The 23,700-nt window shown below is 40.1% G+C and overlaps 1 protein-coding gene across 1 annotated transcript in view; it reads right to left on the bottom strand.

The window, feature by feature from the left end:
• Positions 1-23,700, bottom strand: part of CPNE4 (copine 4) — a 257,514-nt gene that overhangs the window by 11,169 nt on the left and 222,645 nt on the right. The window contains exons 11-13 of the mRNA XM_077809293.1: positions 16,641-16,695; positions 4,597-4,648; positions 169-302 (exon numbers count right to left, since the gene is read on the bottom strand). Coding sequence (XP_077665419.1) covers positions 169-302; positions 4,597-4,648; positions 16,641-16,695 — 241 coding nt within the window. The remainder of the gene's footprint in view (positions 1-168; positions 303-4,596; positions 4,649-16,640; positions 16,696-23,700) is intronic.

The raw sequence follows: 23,700 nt of genomic DNA, 5'->3' as shown, positions 1-23,700 counted from the left end.
TGTATTTGTCTTATGTGAAGACATTTATGGAGGCTGCTAAGATATAGCAGCATTGAGAAATTATTCATATATATCAAAATGACCCAGATCATGACTGCCTAGCAAAGATCCAATATATAGTAAGACAAATAGGTCCTAGCATAGCTTGCAGTTTGCTGCTATTCTTACCGATGCCTCCTTGGTGTTAGTCTCCTCCGAGGCTGACTTAGCCACCTTCTGGATGATGGGAGCAATGTTTGTCGGCCCATAAAGCTGTAGCTTAGGAAGGCAGCTCTGATACGCTTCAACGACTCCTTGTATCCCTTATATAAAAATGAGCAAGCAGAGGAAGTTAAGAAGGAAAGTAACAAGGAGCACATATCTGGTACCATGTTTAAGTTGCAAGTTAAAGACTCTAGATCAATTTTTAAATGATTTGTGAAATTCTAGCACATGAGGAATAAACTGCCTCAGTCAATTTATTCTGTACAGTTGTGAATTTGCACAATTGTTTCAAAGAAGCTGTGTCCAGTTGCCCTGACCTCCTGTAGCTGTTTTGTAATATATAATTCATTACCCTGCTCTTCTCCTTACTAACAGCACTTAGTATACATTTTGCAGGGATTAGCTGTAGTTTGTTAAAGTTAACATGCACAATTTGCAAATGCATTAGACTCATCATCTTCAGCATAGATGCTAAGTGAACACTTGGGCACCAGTGAATGTTCATACTTAAGGAATATAGACTTTAGTGATGAAAAGATGATACCCCTTTGACAGTTCTCTCTCTTATTAGAGAAAGCTTTACTTCTGCTTCATCAAAGCAGCTATCAGCAGGCTCCCTCTTTGTTAATACATTTGCCAAGAAACCTGAACATTTCCCTGGTGTTATGAAAAATATTTTTTTCAGGGTTAATTTGACTAATGGTTCTCACAATTTAAATCTCAATCTGAGCAAAAAGTGTACAAGCTAAAAAGAAACAGAAAAGCACTTTGCTGTCTACAGCAAAATGTACTTCAGTCACCAGGTCTTGATGAAGGAGGAGCCATTTTTGGACATTGTGTCACTCTTCTTTCATCTCTGGGAAGTGGGAACTTAGGCAGGTCAAGGTAAATTGTATTTGCAGACACTGTGTAAAGATTGGAGCTCAGCTATTGGTATTTTCAGCTCCTTTTCCTTGAGAACAGGAATTTCCTGGTGTGTTAGTGCAAAGTGAAGTAATTTCAAAATTTAGAACTCCCACTGCACAAGGCTAGAGGGTTAGTAAGAAAGTGAAGGATCGAAGAACTTTGAAGAAGGAGGCTGAACAGTGTCATTATTTCACTAAGATCCTAAACTGATCTTGTTCTGAAGAGGAACTCTCAATGGAACTTGTGGAAAGTGACCCAATAAACAACCCTAACAAATCAAAGGAGGCTGGAATTACATTATACAAATACTATGGAGATTAGAACATCTTGATCTTTAGACAGTTATGTACCTACCGAGCTTATTTTCCCTGCCACTTACAACACTACAAGTTAAAAGAATGCTCTTTAACTCTAGCTGTGATTACTGGTTAGATTGTAAGCCTACTATTATATGTTACAAACTTTTCACCAGTAACTCCAGAGAGATTAAATTAGATAGGACATCACATAGCAGGGCAGAAGTCCTTTGTCTGGGGGGTCCCTTTCCTTAACACTCAGTTTTAAACTCGATGAGAATCTGGTCCTGATATACCTATTGTCTCTTCCACTAAGGCCTGCAAACTTTATTAAGATAAAAACACAAAACAAAGTTTACGCATATATTATATTTATTAATAAAAAGATATTAAAATACACAAAAATAAATCCTATCCCATGTAGTCTGGTATATTTCAAAGGGTTTCTCTGAACCAGGAAAGGGGAACATATTATATACCAAACATACCTTTTTTTTGCATATATCCTCAAGCAATACCCATCAGAAAATATTTACTCTCCTGTCATATTATAATAAAATGCCTCTTTTAGCTTAAAGTTTATTACCTCTTGGATTGTTTGTCATCCTTGGACATCCCTTTGTTTTCCAGACTGCCCTATTAGCTTACATACAACTTACTTCACAGTGTAATTCATAAAGGTTTGTTATACACTTTGAGTTCCTTGGACAAAGTATGCTATTAAAATGCAAAGAGCGTGTGTGTGTATCTACACACAAAGAAAGCAAAGATTATTGCTCAGATTGCAGGCTCTGCAATCTATCAGTTATCTTTCTTTCTCAAACAATAAATAGTATGTGAGCATGCACAAAAATCATTGAATTTAAATACCTAGAGTATTGAAAGCTTGTTTCTCCTCTAAAAAGTGACTCCGTAAAAAATGGCATCACGGGGTTCAATATTTATTGTTCACCCCCAACTATTTCCATATCAAATGCGCTCAGTTTACAGATAACTTTTTTTTTTAACTGCTTGCCTGCAAACTCACTGTGCACTCAAAGAATCAAGCTGGGTTTCCTTCCATCTCATGCAAGACAAACCAATAATAAAGGTTCTGCGGGCCAAATGGTGCTCTCTGATACAGCTGTGCATCCTTAAGAGTTTTCAGTGGTTTTAATGGGTTTGCAAGGGTGTAAATGATTGGAACTTAGTAAGAAATTCTGCTCATGTACAACTAAGAAAATAATCCAGTTCCTACTTTCTTAGCTGTGTTAGCACTTTTAAGCTAATAGGCGTAAAAAACAATAAAAATTATTTTAGCTGCTGATTTTCTGAGTAAGGATATGCGATCTTTACTCAGTCACTATTCAGAATAGAATGGCACTCACTTTTATCCTGATGTCAGTGTTCCCTAGTGACCAGTGACAGTTTGCTATTCACGTACAAAACGGGATTTCATTTTTTACTTCTAAACGAATCAAAAGAATGCTTTTTCACTACAGGAGTCATCAGTGTATTGGTCTGCACCAAGAAGCATTCGGCAAGAACTTGTTATCACACTAGCTGTGTTTTCTATGATTTTTGTAAGTATAAAATAAATTATATGGGGAAAAGTGGGGCCCTTACACTCTTTATTTCACCTTCCCCCCGCCCCCAGGAGCACCTGCTTGTTACAGAATATATTGGGGTTCTGACAATTAAAATCTAGGGTGTTTAAGGAAGCTGAAAGAGAGATCACAGAATAATTGGTTTAGGAATTAATCAAGAGTCAGTGGCAGGCAATGAGGAGTTGCGCCAAATGATTAAACTGGATGCTCTGTGATCTCTCTCTCACTTTCATCCAACTGGACATTATTTTTAATGGTACCAAGTAGAACTGAATAATAATAATAATAATACCTAGATCTTCTATAGCAATTTCCATTAGTAGATCTCAATGTGCTTTACAAAAAAGATAAGCATCATTATATCTTTGTATTATAGATAGGGAAAGTGGGACAGAGAGCAGTGAAGGGATTTGCCCAAGGTCACCCAGCAAGGTCACCCGGTAGGACTAGAACCCACATGTTCTAAACCTGAGATCAGAGTATAATCCACTAAGCTATATTTAATAAGCCCAACTGAGATTTTTTTTTGAGTGTGGTTTTAAAAGTCTCCCTCAGACATTCCCATGCTGCATCATGTCTTCCTATGCCTCTCAGTCTTAAATATCCCTGCATTCTAAATGTTAATTGATTAGATGACTGAGTCCTAAATACAGAACATGACAAAGTAAAATGAATAACAAAAAACTAACAAAATAAACAAGCCAATGGTAAGTTCAAACCACTACTATGGAATGTCTCTCCCGTCCCTTTGCTTTTCACCGGCCAGGATACTGAGCTACATGGACCACTGGTGTGACCCAGAATGGCCATTCTTATGTGTTCTCATGGGATCCCTCAATACTCCCACCTCTGCTGATAAAATGAAAATATTCTAAATCTCTAGTGTGCTCTCTCTCCAATACTTTGTACAAAGTAAGCAGTAAGTTATGTCACTACATATTAGTGTAAAAGCAGCAATCATTACTGCCCATCACTTATAACTACAACACATTTATCAAAATCTAATCAACAATTTTATCCTTTAACTACTGATGATTAGCAATAATAAATTTCAGCTATTAGCTAGAAATCAAAGGCCCAAATTCTGCATTGTGTTGAGACCAAGTTGTGCTGCATCACTAGAGTAACTAAGGGAAAGGGGATATGGTCAGGAATGTCTTATGCCACAGTGATCCACAGCTGCTGTTCTGAGCCCTTGACACCATATGCAGCCGGTGTGATTTACAACAGTCAAATTATGTCAGGGGACTGGCTGTGCACACACATGGCCTTGGATCAAGGGGGTGCAAAGACTGCCTTTGCATCTTCCATCATCCTGAGCTGTGCAGCATTTCCCTTAACCATAGCTGAGGATCTAGGCAAAAATAAGGAAACACTGGAAACTCAGTTTTCAAAAAGTGTCCTGTGATTTTGGGAGCCTCAGTTACTGGGTATCCAACTTGACACACTTTAAAAACAATCTGATTTTCAGAATGTAGATGCTAAGCACTTTCTAAAAACCAGGCATCTCATGTTGGACACTGCAAGCTGAAGTTCCCATAATTACTCGCCACTTTGCATATGGCAGAAGTACAGCAATCTGCTTTCCTTAATGCGAGTGTTACCTGCACATTCTGGGTTGTCTTCATTAAAGTTGATTGCAAAGTCATGCGAGACCTACACATTGACAAAAAGGAAAAAAGAATAAGACTTTAGTTCAGAAAAATGATTCCAAGTTGTCTTTCAGTTTCCAAACACCCATTACATGCTTTCTGTGTTAAACCACAGGAATCTTTTAAACTTGGAGCCAATCAATTTGAAATGCAGAGTGAGTCGGAGCTCCCTGCAGAGCTGAAGGGACAAGAAAATTTGCTGGAATCAAAGAAGTATCTGCTGACAAAAAAACAAAAAAGAGAATATAAAAAAAAAACACTTCAGCACATGAAAACTTCAGTAAATATGCTGCAGAAACGGCACTGCCAACATCTGTCACAAAAGAAAGGCCTAGATTTCAGCACACATTGAGAAACATGCTCTCTCCAGTTGAAAGATGAGAGTTAAATAAGGTTATGCTACACTGTAAAAATCCCTATTAAAATAACTTTGGGTCTGTAGTAAACCCCTCATTCAGACTGATGAGCAGTTACTCACATGAAACCAGTGGGATTACGGTGAGGAGAGGAGTAACTGCTCCCCAGTGTGAACCAGAAAATCACAATCTGGCCTATTACGACGAAGGAAAAAATACAAATAAATACATTGATGAAGTTGAGATAGGTTGATGCTTAAATTTGAACCAGGGCTAGGGAAATAAAAAAAAAAATAAAAAACTCAACCCTCAACCACCAAAATTCTTCTAAACGTCAACAGAGTTGCAAATGCCCCAAATGCAAATAGCATCCTCACAAAAATAGTTATGTAATAAAATACACACAGATCCCCTTCCCCTGGTTCCTTGTCTAAGAAAAAATACTGAAAATGCAAAAAGTGGATGGTTTTTAACTAAAAGGGAAGCGTATTAGACATTAAAAAAATCTGTTTCCAAGCCCTCTTCGGCTCTCTGGCACTCTCAGCGTTGGACCCCGCAGTGATGATCTGCTGGGACTGACGTTCTCCTCTGAACCACCTCTCCATTTCTGAGGCTAGTCCTCTCCCCCTGGTCTGCATCTTTCTCTGGTCCTCATCTCCATTTTTCTCCATCTGCCTCCACCATTGTAGTCCTCATCCTTTTTACTCTCTTTAACTCCACTGCCCTGTCACTTATCACCCATATTTCTCTCCTTAATATACACATTTCAAACATCCGGCCCAAATTCTGTGTCATGCTGCACTGTCCATAAACTGTATGTGGCAACTGTAATGGTGGGATAAGTGCATTTTAAGGGAGATTGACCCTTTGAAACTGCATCTATGAGACATCAGTGTTGTACTGCTAGCCTAAATATGGCTGCGCACCGATGGTGTGTGGAGTGGCTGGCATAGGCCATAAAGAGGGTTTGTTTTGTGTAAAAGGGAGACTGGTTGACACAGAAATATGGTAACATGCAGTCACCTGCAAGGGTATAGTTCTGAAAGATAGGATCAGGTAACTTTATCCCTGGTCCACAAGTCTTCCTACTTAGAGATCAAAGGTTATGTGCTAGCAGTACACTGTTTGCTGTCCACAAAAAGCAACATGATGGGCTCCACCCATTTAACGGTTACATAAATGGGCTGGGACAAGGCCAGTAACTGCCGTAATATTGAACAGCACCTGCTAACTCACTTTAGAATGGGCCCTGCATGATCTCCACCAGTGGAACTCATGTGTTTTGCTACTTTAGACAGGTTTTATATTTTCAGGAGAGAGACAGCAAAAAGGTTGAGTAGGTTGTTCTGTAAATGCACGACTCTTAATCATATCAGTGATGGCGGGGTTGGGTAGAAAATGTGTTACCCTCACTTGTAGTCTTGCTCACTATGATCATGCTTATCATTATTTAAAAGATACTATGAAGGAGTTGAACTTGGGTAGCTACCAACATCACAAAGGAATTAAGCCAGCGTCCATCAAGGAATCTGTGAACTCATCCCAAGCCCAACCCGAAGTTTGGTATGCTAAACCCACGTTTTGGTTGTCACGTTCATAGGGTGTCACATGACCACTCATTCATGCAGTCATGACAGTCTCCCGTTTGCTTTGTAGAAGAAAAAGCAGTAAGTCACCAAACATTTTCCAATATCAGCAGACATGAAATGGCAAGATTGTCAGATGCACTTTGGAGGTGTTCCAGAACATTTCTGTCTCGCCAAACTACATGCCTAAGGGCACTATCTGACCAGAAGACCAGCTGCTATCTGCCAGTCTCACAGCCGGCTGCAGGCCAAAGGTAATTGCAACTGTCAAGCACTGTTATGTGAGTTTTCATTCAGTAATAATTTTGCTGTTGTTCACTCGATTCACTCTTTCTCTGCTTGCTAAGTTTTCTACTAGCTAGGTCTCTGCAAAAAGATAAAAGAATCACATTATATACGTACCACTGTTTGGTTTGTTCAATGCTATGGCTATTCAGTGTTTCTGGGTCCTAACTTTCTGAATCCCTAATGTAGCTGAAAGTATAGCAAAATAACTGCACATCAAATAGTTCCATGACACCGTGTAGGTCTTTGTGGCTGTAACAGTTGACAGATCATCGTGATTAACATCATTCAACTGGTTCAATGCTGCAGCACCAAGGTCCATGTGCTTATTTCAGAAATGCTTATTGATCAGGTTAGACTAATGAGGAAACCACAAATCTAGCAAATGTGCATGATAATCAGAGTTAGAATATTGTCAGAGCAACAGATATTATATTCTTCCATCCTTACTCACACTGAGCTGTGTTTTATTCCAAGAGCAGCTCCATTTTGTTCAGTGGGACTACTTGCGGAGTAAGGGATTATTCAGTGTGAGTAAGGATGGCAAAATCTACCCTAAATAAGGGGCAGAAAATATCATGAAGACACAAGCATTTACCACCTCTTCAAATTCTCTTAGAAATTAACCATCAGGAATAATGCACAGGTGTGAGATTGTTTTAATGGTTACGTCCTGATTTCTAGCAAGAAAGGCACCACCTATGGAAGGCAAGTGATGGTTGTTTCTCAGGTATCTTTTCCCAAACTTTTGAAAACTGAGCCCCCTTCAGGAAAAGGAAACCAGTTGTTCCCACATCCAATGCATAAACCTTCCATGTCCCCCTGGTTAGGCCTTCCTGACCCTCCAAGGACACTTCTGGAAATGCTGCTCTAAGTATCCTTCTCTCTACAGCATCTCCAGTGATAACCCACACATCACTGATATGTGATCACTGATCACATTACTCCAATCATGGGAGTTGTCCCACCACGTCTCTGTGATGCCAATTAAGTCATAATTTTCTTCATATACCATGGTTTTCAGTTCATCCTGCTTGTTCTCCATACTCCTGGCATTTGTATATAGGCATCGAAGATATTTCTTTTACAGACTGTCCTGTTGCTTTTCTTAATGCAGTTGTGATTTCTAGACCCTTCTCCAGAAATTAGCCCCTTCCCCTTGTCTTTATTACTTGAGCCTAGATGTGCATTGGCCAGATTTTTGTCACCATTCTCCATAGAACCTAGTTTAAAGCTCTCCTGATCAGGTGGACCAGATGATGTCCAGAGATGCTCTTCCCAATAGTTGATAATGGAGCCCATCCCAGCACTGTAATCTGCTTTCCTGGAACATCAGCTCATTGTCAAAGAAGCCAAAGCTCTCTTGCCGACACCACTTGCATAACCATGCATTTACTTCCACAATTCGACTGTCTCTGCCTGGGCCTTTTCCTTCACCAGAGAGGATGGACAAGAACATCACTTGCTCCCCAAACTCTTTTATCCTTCTTCCCAGAGCCAAGTAGTCTGCAAAGTCATTTCTATCCTCCAGGAGAAAGACAAACATGGCACATCCCAAGCAGGTCACGACAATCCCTCTCTATCCATATTTCCCACCTTGTAATGTAACAAAAAATCTCCTTAGATGATGTATGTACTGCTTGCAGAAGCCTGAAAGGCAAAACCCTGTGTGGGCTCTCCCCCTAGGCAAACTTCCTCTGTTTATTTCTCCTTTGTTCACTGCATAATTTGACTGTTACCTCGTGTTCCCCTGTGTCTGTTTCTTGTACCACCTGTCATCTCTCTTCATATAAGCTTAGACTGTAAGCCTAGACTGTAAGCTTTTTGTCAGCGACCATCTTTGTTATTTGTGTGTAGTGTGCTGAGCACAGTGGGACCCAAATCCCTGACTGGAGTTTCTCAGCATTAAAATAATACAGATACTAATAGAATAGTAATAAGAGAAGCTCATGTGACATTTAAGCAAGCTTTTTACATGAAACAAGGAGTGTCTGTGAGAAAATGGGAGAAAATCAATATATATTAAGTAATTTAATATGAAGCCTAACTGGTATGGTCAACGTAGAGTTGTTTATGACAGCAAGCAACCAAAAAATGTGATAAATGAAGTATTAGGACATTTGTGCTCAAACAACATAGGGGCATACAGGGTTTACCAGTTTATGGTAGGTAAAAGTACTATAGTTTTGCACTGATATCACTAAGAACTGATTCATATTTTTCAAGTGATGCAAAGTTACGGACTATTTACATTCCATACTCTGTAATATAGAACCATATTGTATTGTATTTATAGGGAAGACAGAATAATCACTGTTCATCACTGATATCTGCTCTTAATTTTCCATAGGTCAAACTCTACTGAGTTGGGAGAGAAAGAGGTGTATATATAAGAACAGACACTGGCTTTAGAAGCATCTCCTAAGGGTGCCAAGATACAAAAGGGACCAGATTAGCAAGGACTTCCATACAGGTGACAGGTATTCCGAATCCTGATTTGGACTACTATTGGGCAGGATCGCTGTACATTGCAAACCCCTCTGATGTACACCAGAGGCTTGATCTAAAGCTCCTTCAAGTCAATCAATGTCTTTCCACTAACATCAGTAGGCTTTGGATCAGGCCTCAGATGCGTTCGATGCACTGCACATTGGGAAATGCTTTAGGCAATTATACATTGTGGAAAATAGCAATGCCAGGTGGCTGTTCAGAAGTAGGCATGATATTGTGATCTCCTCTAATGGGGTGCAATGGGTCAGAATTTGCCAGAGCAAGGTAATCTTAAATGCCACGAAATCCCACACGTAAAAGATGAGTACAGTATTAGTTTACTTACATTTGAAACATTGACTACATGGTACATTAAGCTCTGCAAAGAATTACAAAGAAGCAACACACTGATACATTCTATCTGCACTAAACATCCCCAAGGAGTGTCACGGAATAATTGCTGATAATGCATAAATGGTTCCAACCACTTGAGCACCTGTAAGGCTTTCTGCTCCAAAAAATAAATTCTATTCAAAGAGAGATAACTTCATCAGAACGTCAGTGATGGCTACATAACATTAGTCTGGTATTTCTTAGTGTGCTGCAAAAATAAATTCTCTGAGCCGCCTGGTAAAGGACAATTATTCACAGTCTGGTTATAACCATATCTCCTAGAGGCTTGCATTGTGGCCAGTTTAACATTCACTGCAGGACTATTACATGGATTTTGTCATACCAAAGAGCCTAGGACTGTCCCTAACCATAGGATACTTGAAATTCGTCTCTGTAGCCATGATGGTTACAAGATGATGTCATTATTAGAACTGGATGGGAAACTCTTTTCATCCCACAAGAATTCCAAATTTCAAAAAATTTTCCAGTCCTGAATCAGGGAGAAACCTCAAAATTGTGAAAATTTTTATGAACTGAAAATACCCCCAAAATTTCAGATCAGGTCAATCAAAACATTTTGTTTTGAGATTTTTGAAACATTTTATTTCAATTTTGACCTTTCATTTATTAAAAACGTTTTAAAAATCATAAATAACATAAATTTCAAAATTAAAAGTTGTTCTGATCGCCCAAAATTGAGCTTTTCCTTTGAAAATGTCGAAATGTAATATCTGACAATTTTTAAACTTTTTTCAAAAATTTTGTGAAACAGGAAATTAGTCAAACTGACCCTTTCTAGTGAACACTTTTAGTTCTGACAAAATGGCATTTTCAGATGAAAAAAATATTCATTAAAAAATTCCTATCCAGCTCTAGTCATTACGCCGTAATGAGCATTTCCTTAGCTCATACGCCAATGGGTTGTTTCAAAGATGTGTACCCTTGCAAAAGTACTGAAAAGACCTTGGACTGATCATAAAGTATTGATTTGCCAACTATTTTCTTTCTCAAACCATTGGGTAACTTGTTCAGCATTGCGAACTGTGCGAGACAGTAGCTAGGCATGGGTTTCACTAGCAAGATGTGACTGCAGTGCCAACGCACAGTCCAGAGCAATATCATATAAATGAGCTAATGACTAGTAATTGCTTATGTACAACTTGGCCTGACAGCTACAGACAGCACCTTGCACAGATTATGCACTAGGAACACAGTACTTTGAACATTTCACTGTTTTCCTGCAACATCAATGTGATAGTACTTGGATTGCCTGACAAAATGATCTGACAAATTCCGTGAAGGTTAGGGACATGCTTTATTACTTATTCAAATACAATTTGTCAAGGGTGCATGAACAATAATGTACTGGGTGCATACAAACAGAAATGCTGAGATGCACAATGTTTTACACTCACATATGAATGAACAATATTAAGCCACCGAAAACTGAAAATGAAATTTCAAATCCAGAATTGCATCATATTTTGCACACTCTTAAGACACTGTCAAATGCAAAGAATCATCAGTCAAAAGCTATTATTTCCAGTGTGCTTAATAATATAATAGTCTGGCAGTTGCACTGCATGCAACTCTGGCTAAGAGCATTTCTACTTGGCAAAGCTTGTTAATTTTTTAAAAATTATTTTATAGTTTACCAAAGAGCATCTTGCAAGTTTCCATAGCCAGCAACCAGATGATAAAGGAATTTAGACTCTTGATGGCAGGATCTTCCTTTCTTCCTTGGTCTGCAATGTCCACATTTAGTAGGCTTTATTTGTAGTTTTGGTCACATTTTGTCCTACTTTCTAAAAGGGTGGAAATGTCATAGGTGTACACATTTTTCAAGGTCAAGGCTGGCTACTAACAGGAGAAGTATGGTCAGGTTCATGCTTACCATAGCCTAAAGGTGCAGACTCCTGAATATGTTTTTGGTCCTGGGACAGCAGCAAAGTTTTCTCCTGCAGTCTTCACAACATACGCAGCTGGGATGTTTCTTTAGGGAAGTTAGCATCTCTTTCAGGAGTAATGGAGAGTTGAAGAAAAACTAAACACAGCATTCTATATGCTGCTCCTTACACATGGCTATTCAGGCATCTGTCTCCATTTATTTTTTAAATAAGTGCTCTAACTTTTGGCAATTCTCTTTTCCGGTAGTTGACACAATTTTAACTGCTCCTTTTCTACTTTAACAACGTCTTTTGTGGTGGTGTGTGGTTTGCGACCACTGCTCTGTGTCACATCTTCTAAAAGACAAGTTTGGTCAGTCTTCCCCGCTTCCTCGTCCTCCTCATCATGGTTTTCCTCATCATCCTCTGAATCCATACTTTTTGCCATGCCCTGTTCTTTTTTATGACTCCTCTATATAAGCTTCAGAGTAGCAGCTGTATTAGTCTGTATTCGCAAATAGAAAAGGAGTACTTGTGGCACCTTAGAGACTAACCAATTGTGCTATTCAAGACATGGGTGATCAGTGTAGGATATTGCCTTGGGATAACTTGTATGTGCTCCGACTTGTGTGTTCTGCTCTGGGCTGGTGAATGAAGCTTCTTCAGTCTCTGAGGGATCTGACTGCTTTTGCTCAGCTGTAGAAGCAATATCTAGCTCCGCTTGATAAAGATCACGGCTATCTCGGGGTTCATCCACCAGTAACACAGCAGAATTGTCTGACAGAACTATCACCTTCAGAGAGGTGGGTGTCTGACAGGTCTACTCTAGTCCAAGTCTGAGCAATCAGTATTCTCAGAGTTACAGTGCGTGCTCACTTGGGTTGGAGGGCAGACTGATGAAGAGAAGAATTACCAGAGAAAAATGATCATACTGCAAAACATCAGATAGCACTGCTGGAGCTTATGAGGAATGATGCGTGCGCCACTTGTCACTATTTCTGCTCCGAAGGATTTCTTGTCCCACCCCAGAAACAGCCGTTCAAACTCTTTAGCTGCTAGCAAGAAAAGAATCAAATCTGAGCATTTTCATTTGGAGCTGAAATATGGAAAAATATCACAGTCAGTCAATGTGGCACAGCAGAGGTGTTCACGCAAGGGAAATACTGTAGAAACTGTGTATAGCAGCATGTTTTAAAAAGAGCTCACACTCAAAAAGGTTCTGAAATGCCTGTGGAGATGCACATTGCCATTGCTCCACACTGTCAATCTAAAGTGGAAGAGAGACAAGGTGGGGGAGGGAATATCTTTATTGGACCAACTTCTGTGGGTGGGAGAGACAGGCTTTCCAGCTTACACAGAGCTCTTCTTTAGGTCTGGAAGTGGAAGATGCATTTTACCTGTAAAGAACAACAGTTGGACATTGCACTTAATGCAGCAAATAAGAGGAGGTTAGGAGGTGATGAATAGGATGGAATATACTGAAGCCAACAATAGACTCTTACCTTCCTACGTCAATCCCTAACTACTAACAGAAGCCCAACATGTACTGAAAAAGTCGGAACTGTCCAGCACTTAGGACTATATAAATTCTTCTGAAAACATGATACAATGTACTCATGAGACACTGACCCAGAGTTTTTCCAGGTTATGGTCAAGTTGTATGTAAGTGGCATACAACTGATTATGAATATTAAGGAAATGTTCAGTAACTGCTTTATAAACCCTAATGCACACTTAATAGTAAGTTATGGGCCTTTTTTCTATTTTACATAAAAAAGACCTGTACTTTGTACACTTACCTTCTTCACTGCTTTTAACAGCTACATTGCTCTGGTTCTTTCTCATCTTGTAACTGCACAATGATTAGTTGGCTCCTATTTGGACCTCATGTTGTCTCACAGTCACCACTGATGTGGATGCTCCCATCTGAGACAATTCGTGAGGAATATTTGGCATCTGGGGATATGTCTACACAGCAATTAGAATCTCATGGCTGGTCCATGCCAGCTGACTTGGGCTCGTGAAGCTCAGGCTAAGGAGCTGTTTAATTGCAGTGTAGACTTTCAGGCTAGGGCTGGAGGCTCCAGGACCCTGTGAGGTGGAAGGGTCCCAGAGTGAACATGTGCAGTGCAAGTAAACAGCCACTTTGCCCAAGCCCCCTAACCCAAGTGAGCTGACACAGGCTGGCCACAGGTGTCTAATTACAGGGTAGACATATGTCCCTTGTCCCACAATAACCCTTATTAATGTATCAATTTTGAAACCTATTTCCTTCTTCCCAGGGGACACAGGTTTTAACTAATTTAGAAAAGAAGTTAAAACAAAGCTGGGAGCAACGGCAGGTGACCGTCTATGTGAGAACATAGCTATTGCATACAGACATGATTTCAGAAGGATGTACTGGAAAGCCGTGTTGACAATTATTAACATCATTTCCAGCTGTGCATGCATGTGCTAGTTAAGATTTACAGATGTATACTCACATAGTAAAACTGATTTCCTCCTTCCTCGCCAGTTATTTGCTCAGCATAGTGTTGATAGGGCTCTGTCTTTCGTGGGAGCTCGGACCAAATTGGTTGCAGGTCCCCCATCTGTTGCTGTAGCCTGGTTATTCTTTTCCGTGGGTTTTCATTTGACTATTTGAGGTCAGACCATTGCCGCTCCATCATCTCTATGGCACTTTCCCCTTGAGCAGATTGCAGATGTTACTTTGGTCCATTGTTTTTTCTTTTGAAAGTCTGTGTGCTTTGTGGCTCCCTTTGCTCACGCACACACTCAATTTACAAGTAATCGAATTCACAGGTTTAAACGACTTCTCCTGAACCCATCTCCATCTCCTTTTTGTGACTGTCCTTGTCTGTCATGGTATCATGGGGTCCTCTCACCGCTAGAGGCGCCTCCTTCTGACCGTCCTGGGAATTAGCTCTTACAGGCTTACACTCTCCCTCCGGAGGTGTCTCCCCCATCCTGTCTCGGTCTGCGGCCCCCGCAGATAACTCCCAGATCTGCAGTCTCCTCTGGTCAGGTCACTAAGGTCCTCCCCTTCTGCAGAATACACAGTTCTCCCTGACCTGCTGTCTCCACTGCCCTTGCCACTCCTCAGTGGCTGGTAGGGGAACCCAGGCCTGCTTTCTACACTGGGTTCCAGCCCAGGGACCTTACAACAAGCAGCCAAGGTCTCTGCATGGTCTGACCCCTGTTGCTGTTTCCCTGGGCTTCTTTCCACTCATCTGCCTTTCCTCTGCACCCCACCCTCCTAGAGTTGCCAGCCTCCCAACTCTCTCCACTCAGGGACTAACTGCAGCCTACTTCCCTGTCTTCCTGTAGCCACCTTGCTGTTCACTCGACCTAGACTTTATACTGACCCCAGCTTGTTCCTGCCTAGCTGAGCCTCTTTCTAATTAGTGGCATGTTCCCTGGCTCCTCCTCCAGATGCACCCCATAAAGTTAATAGGCCTGCCTGGTCACCTTTACTCCTTTCAACCCTGTATAGAGTGGTTGAAGCATCACACATTGCTTAAGTCCTATGAGACCAATTCCTTACCGCCACAAGGGCAGCCCTTGCTACTGCATTTAAGACTTCCTACGTGCCCTGAGTTGCAATGTTCAGTGCAAGTCCCCAACTTTACTATGAGTGCTTGCTTGTATGGTTTTCAAAAGGAGTGTGCAAACAACAGTTTTGCCTAGCTAGGAAATCACTCCATGATGGTGTGTCTGTCTTTCCTACAGCACCTCTGACTCCTTTGAGAGTCAGGTAATCTGTTACTGAGGTGTAACAGAAGTACGATGTCGCCAATACGCTGGTCAGACTGGCACAACCTGCAGGCTGATTATTTCTGCTGGAAAAGGAGCAAAACTTCATGCTGCCCATTATAATGTACTATCACCATCAGATGTCTTGTCAAGGAATTGCAGCCAGCAGAGTAACACATTCCTCTAAGTAGCCTCTCAGATAAGCATGCCTTCTGTGACACATTTTGCTGTTTGCCAATGCACTGCACACTTTGGGCTTGATCCAGTGCTCATGGAAGCCAATGGAAGTACTCTCACTGACTTCAGTGGATAGTGAATCAGACCTTTGGTTTGTGCTCTATACAGCTGAGCCCTAATGGCATTGTCACAATTTTTCCTTCCTCCATCTGCATGGGGTACAATACAATAATACTATGCTGAGAAGAAATCTGCTGTGTAGACTTTGAGGCTGTCTTCACAAGGTGTGTTCTTCCCAGATTGCACCTGACTTAAACCAGTGCAGAATCATTAGATAGCTTCGTGTTTCTTATCAGCTCAGGAACATCATTTGGTTATTCTCCACACACCACTTTACACAAGCAACACAGAATTTGGACTCCCGTCTCTCTGTTCTCAGGCACCTTTCTGACTCTATTATCCCCTCTGCAGATTTTATTTTCTTATGTTCACCTCTTCTAGCCTCAGAATCAATTTTTTGCATGGGTACCACTTGTTTCTAGCATGGATATTTTCTTGCATTCCATTGCTTGCACTGATGACAGTCCCTTGGGCACACAAAATTGCCACAACTTAGCACATCACTAAAGCCATTATTTTTGGGAACAACGTCAACTTAATCACATCCTCTGAAAGCATCAGCGCCAGCCCCAACATTAAAGCGAATCTTCCAAATGTTGGTTCTGTGATATCAAACCTTAAGAAGTTTTTAATGGTTCCAAAATATTGCTCTCAAATATTCTTCAAAACCTAATCTGAACCTGAAAAGATAAGGCACAGTCATCCTCATGTCAACCTCATAAAAAGGATATGGGTGTGTGAATGCCATTACATTATTTTTGACGTAACATCATTAATTTTGGACTGACTCTTAGAATTGTGTATGTAATGAGATAATATCTTGAGCAGAAAGTCATCAGAATGAAACAAGCTGAGGGAACTATTTCCCCCAAAGATAAACCATCTCACCAACAGCAATACATTGTGCCATATAAACCATGGAAATTAGAAAGATTCACCCGTACACCTACTTTATATTCCGGTGGTATCCTGGCTCCAAAACCAAAGGCTGGGAACATTTTATCACTGAAAACAAAATAAAAAAGGGTTTTTTTTCCACCAAGAAATGTACATTGTTCCACTAAACATTTATTCCTTCATATTTGTTCATGAAAATGGTGACAAAGCAGAAGAGCACAGAAAAGGCTGCTAGATCATGCATGTCATTTGGTCACCGTTATTTATGTTTGCAAGAATCGTCACCCTTTACTCGCACATTTAGATTCCTGTTTGTGTTTCTCAGAGCATCCTGAAACACAGACATTACTAGATTCCCAACACTCTTCTCTGAGATGGACTTTAATACTCTATATTCTGACATGCAGTTTGGTTTTCTTTTCCTATTATGTCCTGTTATTTGATATGCCTACTGTAATAGGTTGCAGATCAAGGCCCTGATCCTTGAAAGATTTAAGCACACGGTTAACCTTTTGCACTACGAATAGCCCCATTGACTCTACTGGCACTAATCACCGTGTATACTGTTAGGCATACGAGTACATCTTTGCTGGACAGAGTCTACAATTTCTCAGATTCTCCCGACTCTAGCAATTCCTCCCTTATTTCTACAGCTGGTGGCTGTCTGCCTTTTGCTGGTCATTGTTGCTACCTGTAATTAACTGCTAGTTATTGCTCTCTCTTTCTCTTCTTCCTGCTCCCCCATCCAGATCCAGCAGGACACCTCCATGAAACATAGCACACTGAAATGAATTTAGCACAACATCAAAATGCACTTCCCCATCACACAGCCCGTCTCGAACAGAAAGAAAAATGGAGACTCCACCAAGTGAGACCAAGAAAAAAACCCCCAGAATAAATCAGTAATGACTATATTTAAGACTAGTATGAATATCGCTTTCACAGTGGAAACAGCACAAGCTCTGTGTTGGAGAGAAAGTATAAATGGAAGAAGTTTATGACAAGAGAAATAGGAGACAGGAAGCAGAGGAGGGCAAGAGAAGAGTGGAGTAAGACAGTGTGCGGTGAAGTGCAGAAAGAGACAGGGGAGGAGTGTCAGGTGAAAAATCTAATGTTTTTGGAGATTCAGACCAACTGGAGGAGTAAAATGGTCTTGAAGCATCCCACAAGTGGGGAAACGGATACAGAGCATGGTAAGTGTAGTCCTATTCTGTTTTCTGCCCCATGATTGAGAGTAGCGTGGGTTCCTTACAGTATTTTAGAAACAATCTTCATATAGGTAAGATCTGTGACAACATAGTTCTTCCAGGTAAGAAGAGACAGGATCATCCTACTCAAGATGACAGCGTCTAGTGAAAGGAGGATTGTGTAATTAAGTGTGTTTGTGATTTGGGTTCACAAATCCAGGTGGGAAGTGTCTTCTGGCAACATTACAGAAGGGGAAATTTCACCTACGACAAGTTGCAGATTGAATGAGGGTTTCCACCTGTAACCTGACTGGTGTCTACTAAAATCTGTTCAAAGATTTTATTTTACATTACACATAGGTTGGGTGATGAGCTGGTATATTTAATGTCATGGTAAAATTGCTTCCAAGCGTTACAACGAGATGCTTTGTTCTTCATTCCAGTTTGATCATCTGGATGGAGATGAGAGAGATCCTGATTCAGAAGACCAGGAGACTACACGGCCATTGATTTCCTTCTCACTTCACAAAGCTCATTTGTGCAGATGGTATAGACTCCTCTCTCTCCATAGGGTATATGAAAACTGACAAACTCTGATGACATCTTAGCCCCTTTTCAGCAAAACACTTGGGCATGTGCTCAGTCTTAAGAATGCTCTTAAATCCATCCTACTCAGCAAAGTATTTACATACATGCTTAACTTTAAACAAGGTCTTAAGTCCTAATGGAGTCATTAACACATATGCATCAGTGCTTTGCTGACTTGGATTCAGCTCCTCTGCTTGAAGACTGCACTGAGTAGTCAGGAGGGTTCCCTGAGAGGCTGAGTTTCTGTTACTATCTTGGGAACCTCCAAAAATACACAGTTTGGGGCAGAACTTTTAATTGACTCTGTGGTCAGTCCTTGCCTAGTGAATAACTCACGACTGCAGACATACTCACAGAAATATATCAGCACCCACTACAAGTGTCACACCACTCAGTCGGGCATCCTGCCGGAAAGGTGCCATGGTATTTCTGGTCAATCTTTTGGGAGCAGAGCAAAATGGAAGTTGTTTTTTTTTTAAAAAAAACGCTCTCAGTCCTTGGGGACTGCCTGGCTCAGGGGACTGACAATAAGATGTGGAAATAATCACCACGCCCAGATCAATGGTGCCTAACAATGGCTTGGCTGTAGTGAGTAAAAGTTGTTCCCACCTGAGGGCTAAGCTCTTATGAATTGCTGCCTTGCTATGAAATGTACTTGCTGTTTAAATCTGGGGGAATGTAATATTGTGTCCCATATGCTATCCTATATGACAATGAATCATTTGCATGGTAATGAAACATTCATTCCAAGAGATGTCATAACCTAAGGGGGCAGTGAAATTTTATGCCAACCATCTGCTGATTGCCTTCCCTTTGATTAAACACTTCTGGAAGTGGGCAAACCCTTTATAATAGATGCAAATTAGAAGTCAGCTACCCATTAAGAGGATAAGAAATAAGAATCAAAGAGACAGGAAAATGGGACAAAAATTTTGTGTTACATCAATGATTAAACATGGTTGGTTTATCAAATTAAACCCTATATTGCTGTGATTGACTAGATTTTAAGACTAGAAGGGAGTATTATGATCATCTAGTCTGGCCTCCTGCATTACACAGGTCATAAAATTTCATGCTGCAATTACTGCATCAAGCTCCAAAATTTGTGATGGATCTAGAGAACACCTTTTAGAAAGAAATCTAACTTTGATTTCAGTGGTGTCCCTCTACAATAGGTATTTCAATTGTGTAAATGCTGCATATCTAGATGGAAGGGGAAATGGAATTTATCAAGATGATAAATGATTATTGCTAAAAACTTCTCTTGTCTTTTATATCTCATCACCATCTCATTTCCTTTAACCCCTTCCGCTGCAGCTTTGTGCACAATATGGAAACCCTGGGCTTGATTCTCAGCTCCATTTCTGCCTATTCTTCCCTGCTGAAACGTAGCAGGAGAAAGGCTGCCAAGGGGCTGCCGAGAGCTCCCTTGGCTGCAGAAAAATTCCTTTAGGTGCAGGGGATGGGTTAGGGCTAGGGAGGAGACATGACATAGGCTGGAGAGGCATGGCATTCCACCACTGCAGCTGCTGGCAACGTAATTTAGAGCAGTCCTACAGCTGCTCTATGTTATGTCAGGAGTTGTTTTGGCATCTGGACAGTGCAGGATGGGGGCTGCCCCAAGTGTTATTGAGCCCCAAGAATACACCTCTGGCTTTCTCTCACATGTCTTCTTTCAAATGTATTTATACAAAAAAGAAAAAGAAGAAAAATCATTACAGCAGAGTGTTTGGGTAAGAGTGGGCTCTGCTGTAATGATTTTTTTTTCCTTTTTCTTTTTCATATAAACACATCTGAAAGAAGACATACAGCCAGAGGTATATTATTGTTTGTCCTCCCTATTCTGTCACAAAGAGCTTTGGGCATACACATGTAAACTGCCATCCACATCATGACGGACAGCACTGCCAAATACATCGGAGGAGACAGCAAAGGCAGGGAAAGACAGTGGAGCTACACAAAACCTAAGGTTGACTCTGGAGTGTTAATAATAAATAAATACGACTACTACTACTAATAAAACCTTACCTCGGGCAAAACCATTTAAAAAAATTACAAAGAAAGAACACCTTGTCAAGTTCACTTGATATTTTTTTTGCAGCTTTCCCATCTACACCGAGCAGGAAAAGCTCCTCTGAAACTCAAAGCAAAACATAATTTGCAAAATCCTGAATTATTTAACTTCAGGGATGCTAAATATTATAAAACATACATGTCACCGGGAATAAAAGAAAATCAACGTGAAGGTCAGCTATGACAAGGATCATACATTTTGGAAATATGTCTTGAGAGTTTGCATTTTACATAGTGAGAACTTTGAGCTCTAATACATGTAAAGAGGAAACTAGTGAAGCCAGTGACAACTACAAAGCTGTCCTGGTAGGTTAAATAGTTGCCATAATTGTGCTGCTTCTTATTTGTCTGCAGAGATATAACTATTGGTATTTTATTCGGCTAAGCAGATGCATAACACTTAAGGGATACTATAGGCTGATTGAGTAGATCTAGATTAGGTTTAGACTCATAGATTCATAGACTTTAAGACCAGAAGGGACCATTGTGATCATCTAGTCTGACCTCCTGCACACCACAGGCCAAAGAACCTCACCCATCCACTCCTGTAATAGATTCAGATTCTCTGGCTGAATTACTGAAATCCTCAACTCATGATTTAAAGACTTCAAGTTCAAGAGAATCCACCATTTACTCTAGTTTAAATCAGCAAGTGACCTGTACCTCGTGCTGCGAGAGAAAAAAGGGTTATATATAGTTTTAAAATGAAGAATTATTTGTACCACAGACCTAAATCACCACTTCTCCCACTCTTATTTCATTGAACCTCAAACCCATTAACCATAACTACATCAACCTCAGTTGTGTGTCTCAGGACTGACAAGAACCTCTGAATGCAGCTAGGGAAAAGATTGGTTTTTCATCTGTTTAAATTAATGAATAATCACCCACGGTTACAGTCCCAAGTACTGATGTCATGCCCACTACTTTTGGAGAGAAGTCTGATTTATTTGCCAAAAACATCTTTCTGGACATCTGTATAATCCCCCTTTCCTCCCTCACTAAAAAAAAAAAAAAAGACTGATTTGCGTAATCCACCTCCTAAACTAGGAAATGAGGTCATATCCAAAGCAGGGTTCAAAGTTGCCTCTCAACTCTGAAATGATTTTGAGACCAAACTCAGAAAAAAAGAAAAATTGATGCATTCGCAAAGTAGAAAAAAGTGTGATGTGAAGTTATTTTCCCCCCCGGCTCACAGAAAATGAAACATTTCCCATCTAAAGTGAGGGTTTTTTTTGTTTGCTTTATTAAAGCAAGCAAAAAAGTCTGTAATGCTGTTCCACAAACAGTGCCGTACATATCACAAACTCAGTGTCTATAATAGAACATATACCAGAAACATGAACTTCTTAATCACAATATTCAAACCTTCTGAACTATTAACTTAGAGATTTTCAAGAGGTGGATAATTTAATTTCCCCTGTCCTGATGCATTGTAAGTATATATTGCGCAACTAACACCGGGCAATCTGTTCAATTGTTATTGCTGTCTCTCTGGTCACTGATCTTAAAGGATATGTCTACACAGGACTTGGACTTGAGTCAGAGGAAAAGTCAGGGCTAGGGTTCAGGTTCAACAGAAACGTTGTTGATAAATATAAGATAACATAAACGGAAAGGAATCATGTGAAATACTCAAACATTGCTGGGTTCTAAACTAACCATTCAGGAAAAAGACTTGAGAATCATTGTAGACAGCTCAATGAAAACATCTGCTTAATGCACGGCAGAGGTTAAAAAAACAAAAAAACAAAAGATAAGGATGTAGAGAGGACAAGATAAAAAACAATCCTGAAAATAAACCTTCATCTTGAACACAGAGTTCAATTCTTGTCACTTTATTTAAAAAAAAAAAAACAACAGCAGAAACAGAGGGAGTTCAGAGACAGGTGACCAAAATGAGAAGAGATATTTAAATGATTTGGACTGTTTAGTTTCGACAGGAGACTAATGAAAGGAAATGAAAGCATTTTGTAAATTTGTGAATGGTACAGAGAAAGTGAACTGGGACATCCAATGAAATTAAATGGCAATACAATTAATACTTATAAAAGGAGTTATATTTTTCAACAACACATCATTAACCTGTTGGACTCCCTTACACAAGCTATCACGGAAGCCAAGGGATTAATTATTTATATGGAGAATATCCACAGTTTTATTCAACTGAATAAAACTTACTAAAGACAGAAACCCTTATGCTTCAGGGCAGGAGTCAAACGCTACCTGAAGGGAGATAGGACAAAACTTCTCTGGGTAAGTCACATGAACCCTCCTCTGAGACCAGTGGTACTGGCCATTGCTCAAGACACTGGATTAGCTGGATCATTTGTTTGGTGATGCCTTCGTTCCTAAATTCATGGAAGTCACTGAGAGCTATCTTTGCTCGGCATCTCTGAAAATCAGGCTACTTTTATTAAGTATCTAAATACAGATTTAAGTACCTAATTTTAAGGCATCCACATTGGGAAATTTTGCCTTTAACCTGTCTGTGTGTCATGTTACCGATCTGTAAAATGAGGCTAATAATTATTCACCTCCTTTGGTTTTTGTTGGCCTGCTTTTATCAGTGAAAGTACGTTGGCCGCAATTCAGCAACTTGTGCACCTGCTAACTTGAAATACATGGGTAGTTCCGTTGACTTCAACTGCTTCTAGTTAAGCATGTGCTTAGGAGACCCTCCCAGGAAAATGTGCTTTGCACTGAGAGTATAGTTGCAAACTAATAGCACTGTGCTGGTGGTAGGGGAGTGGGAGGCGAAAAAAGTCTAAAGATTAATTTTAGGTTTCAGGTGGCCTCTTGGCAAATGACTACCTGCAGAATATATATTCTTGCTTTTCCTGATGTTGATCACTTGATATTATAAATGGACTAAAACTAGAATCTCAAATTCTCTGAATTTCTTGCAGCGAGTGTATCTGATCAGAATTCTTAAATCTAAACCTGCCTCTGTAATTTTGGTTCAGGGTCAGAGCAAAGCTAGGAGGAGAATATTTTCCAATTTCTAGTTCGAAGGTGACCAAAATCAACTAATGAGTCTTTCATTTTCCAATCTAGCTATAAAAAAGCCACTGAACTCACTCTGTTACAGTAAATTTTCCCATGATAATATCAAATGTTATTCTCACTTAAATAGACATCTCAAATTGCCAGATTAAAAGCTGGATGCCTATTACACATTTCATTTTTTTAAAAACCAGGAAAAAGAGCAAAAAGGCAAAAGACAGAATCATCATTAAACTCTATTAAAACTGTAATCTTTTAT

The sequence above is a fragment of the Eretmochelys imbricata genome, chromosome 2, assembly GCF_965152235.1.
Source record: "Eretmochelys imbricata isolate rEreImb1 chromosome 2, rEreImb1.hap1, whole genome shotgun sequence".
Taxonomy (NCBI): domain Eukaryota; kingdom Metazoa; phylum Chordata; order Testudines; family Cheloniidae; genus Eretmochelys; species Eretmochelys imbricata.
The sequence above is the reverse complement of the archived record's forward strand: the minus strand, read 5'-3'. Positions and strand labels throughout refer to the sequence as shown.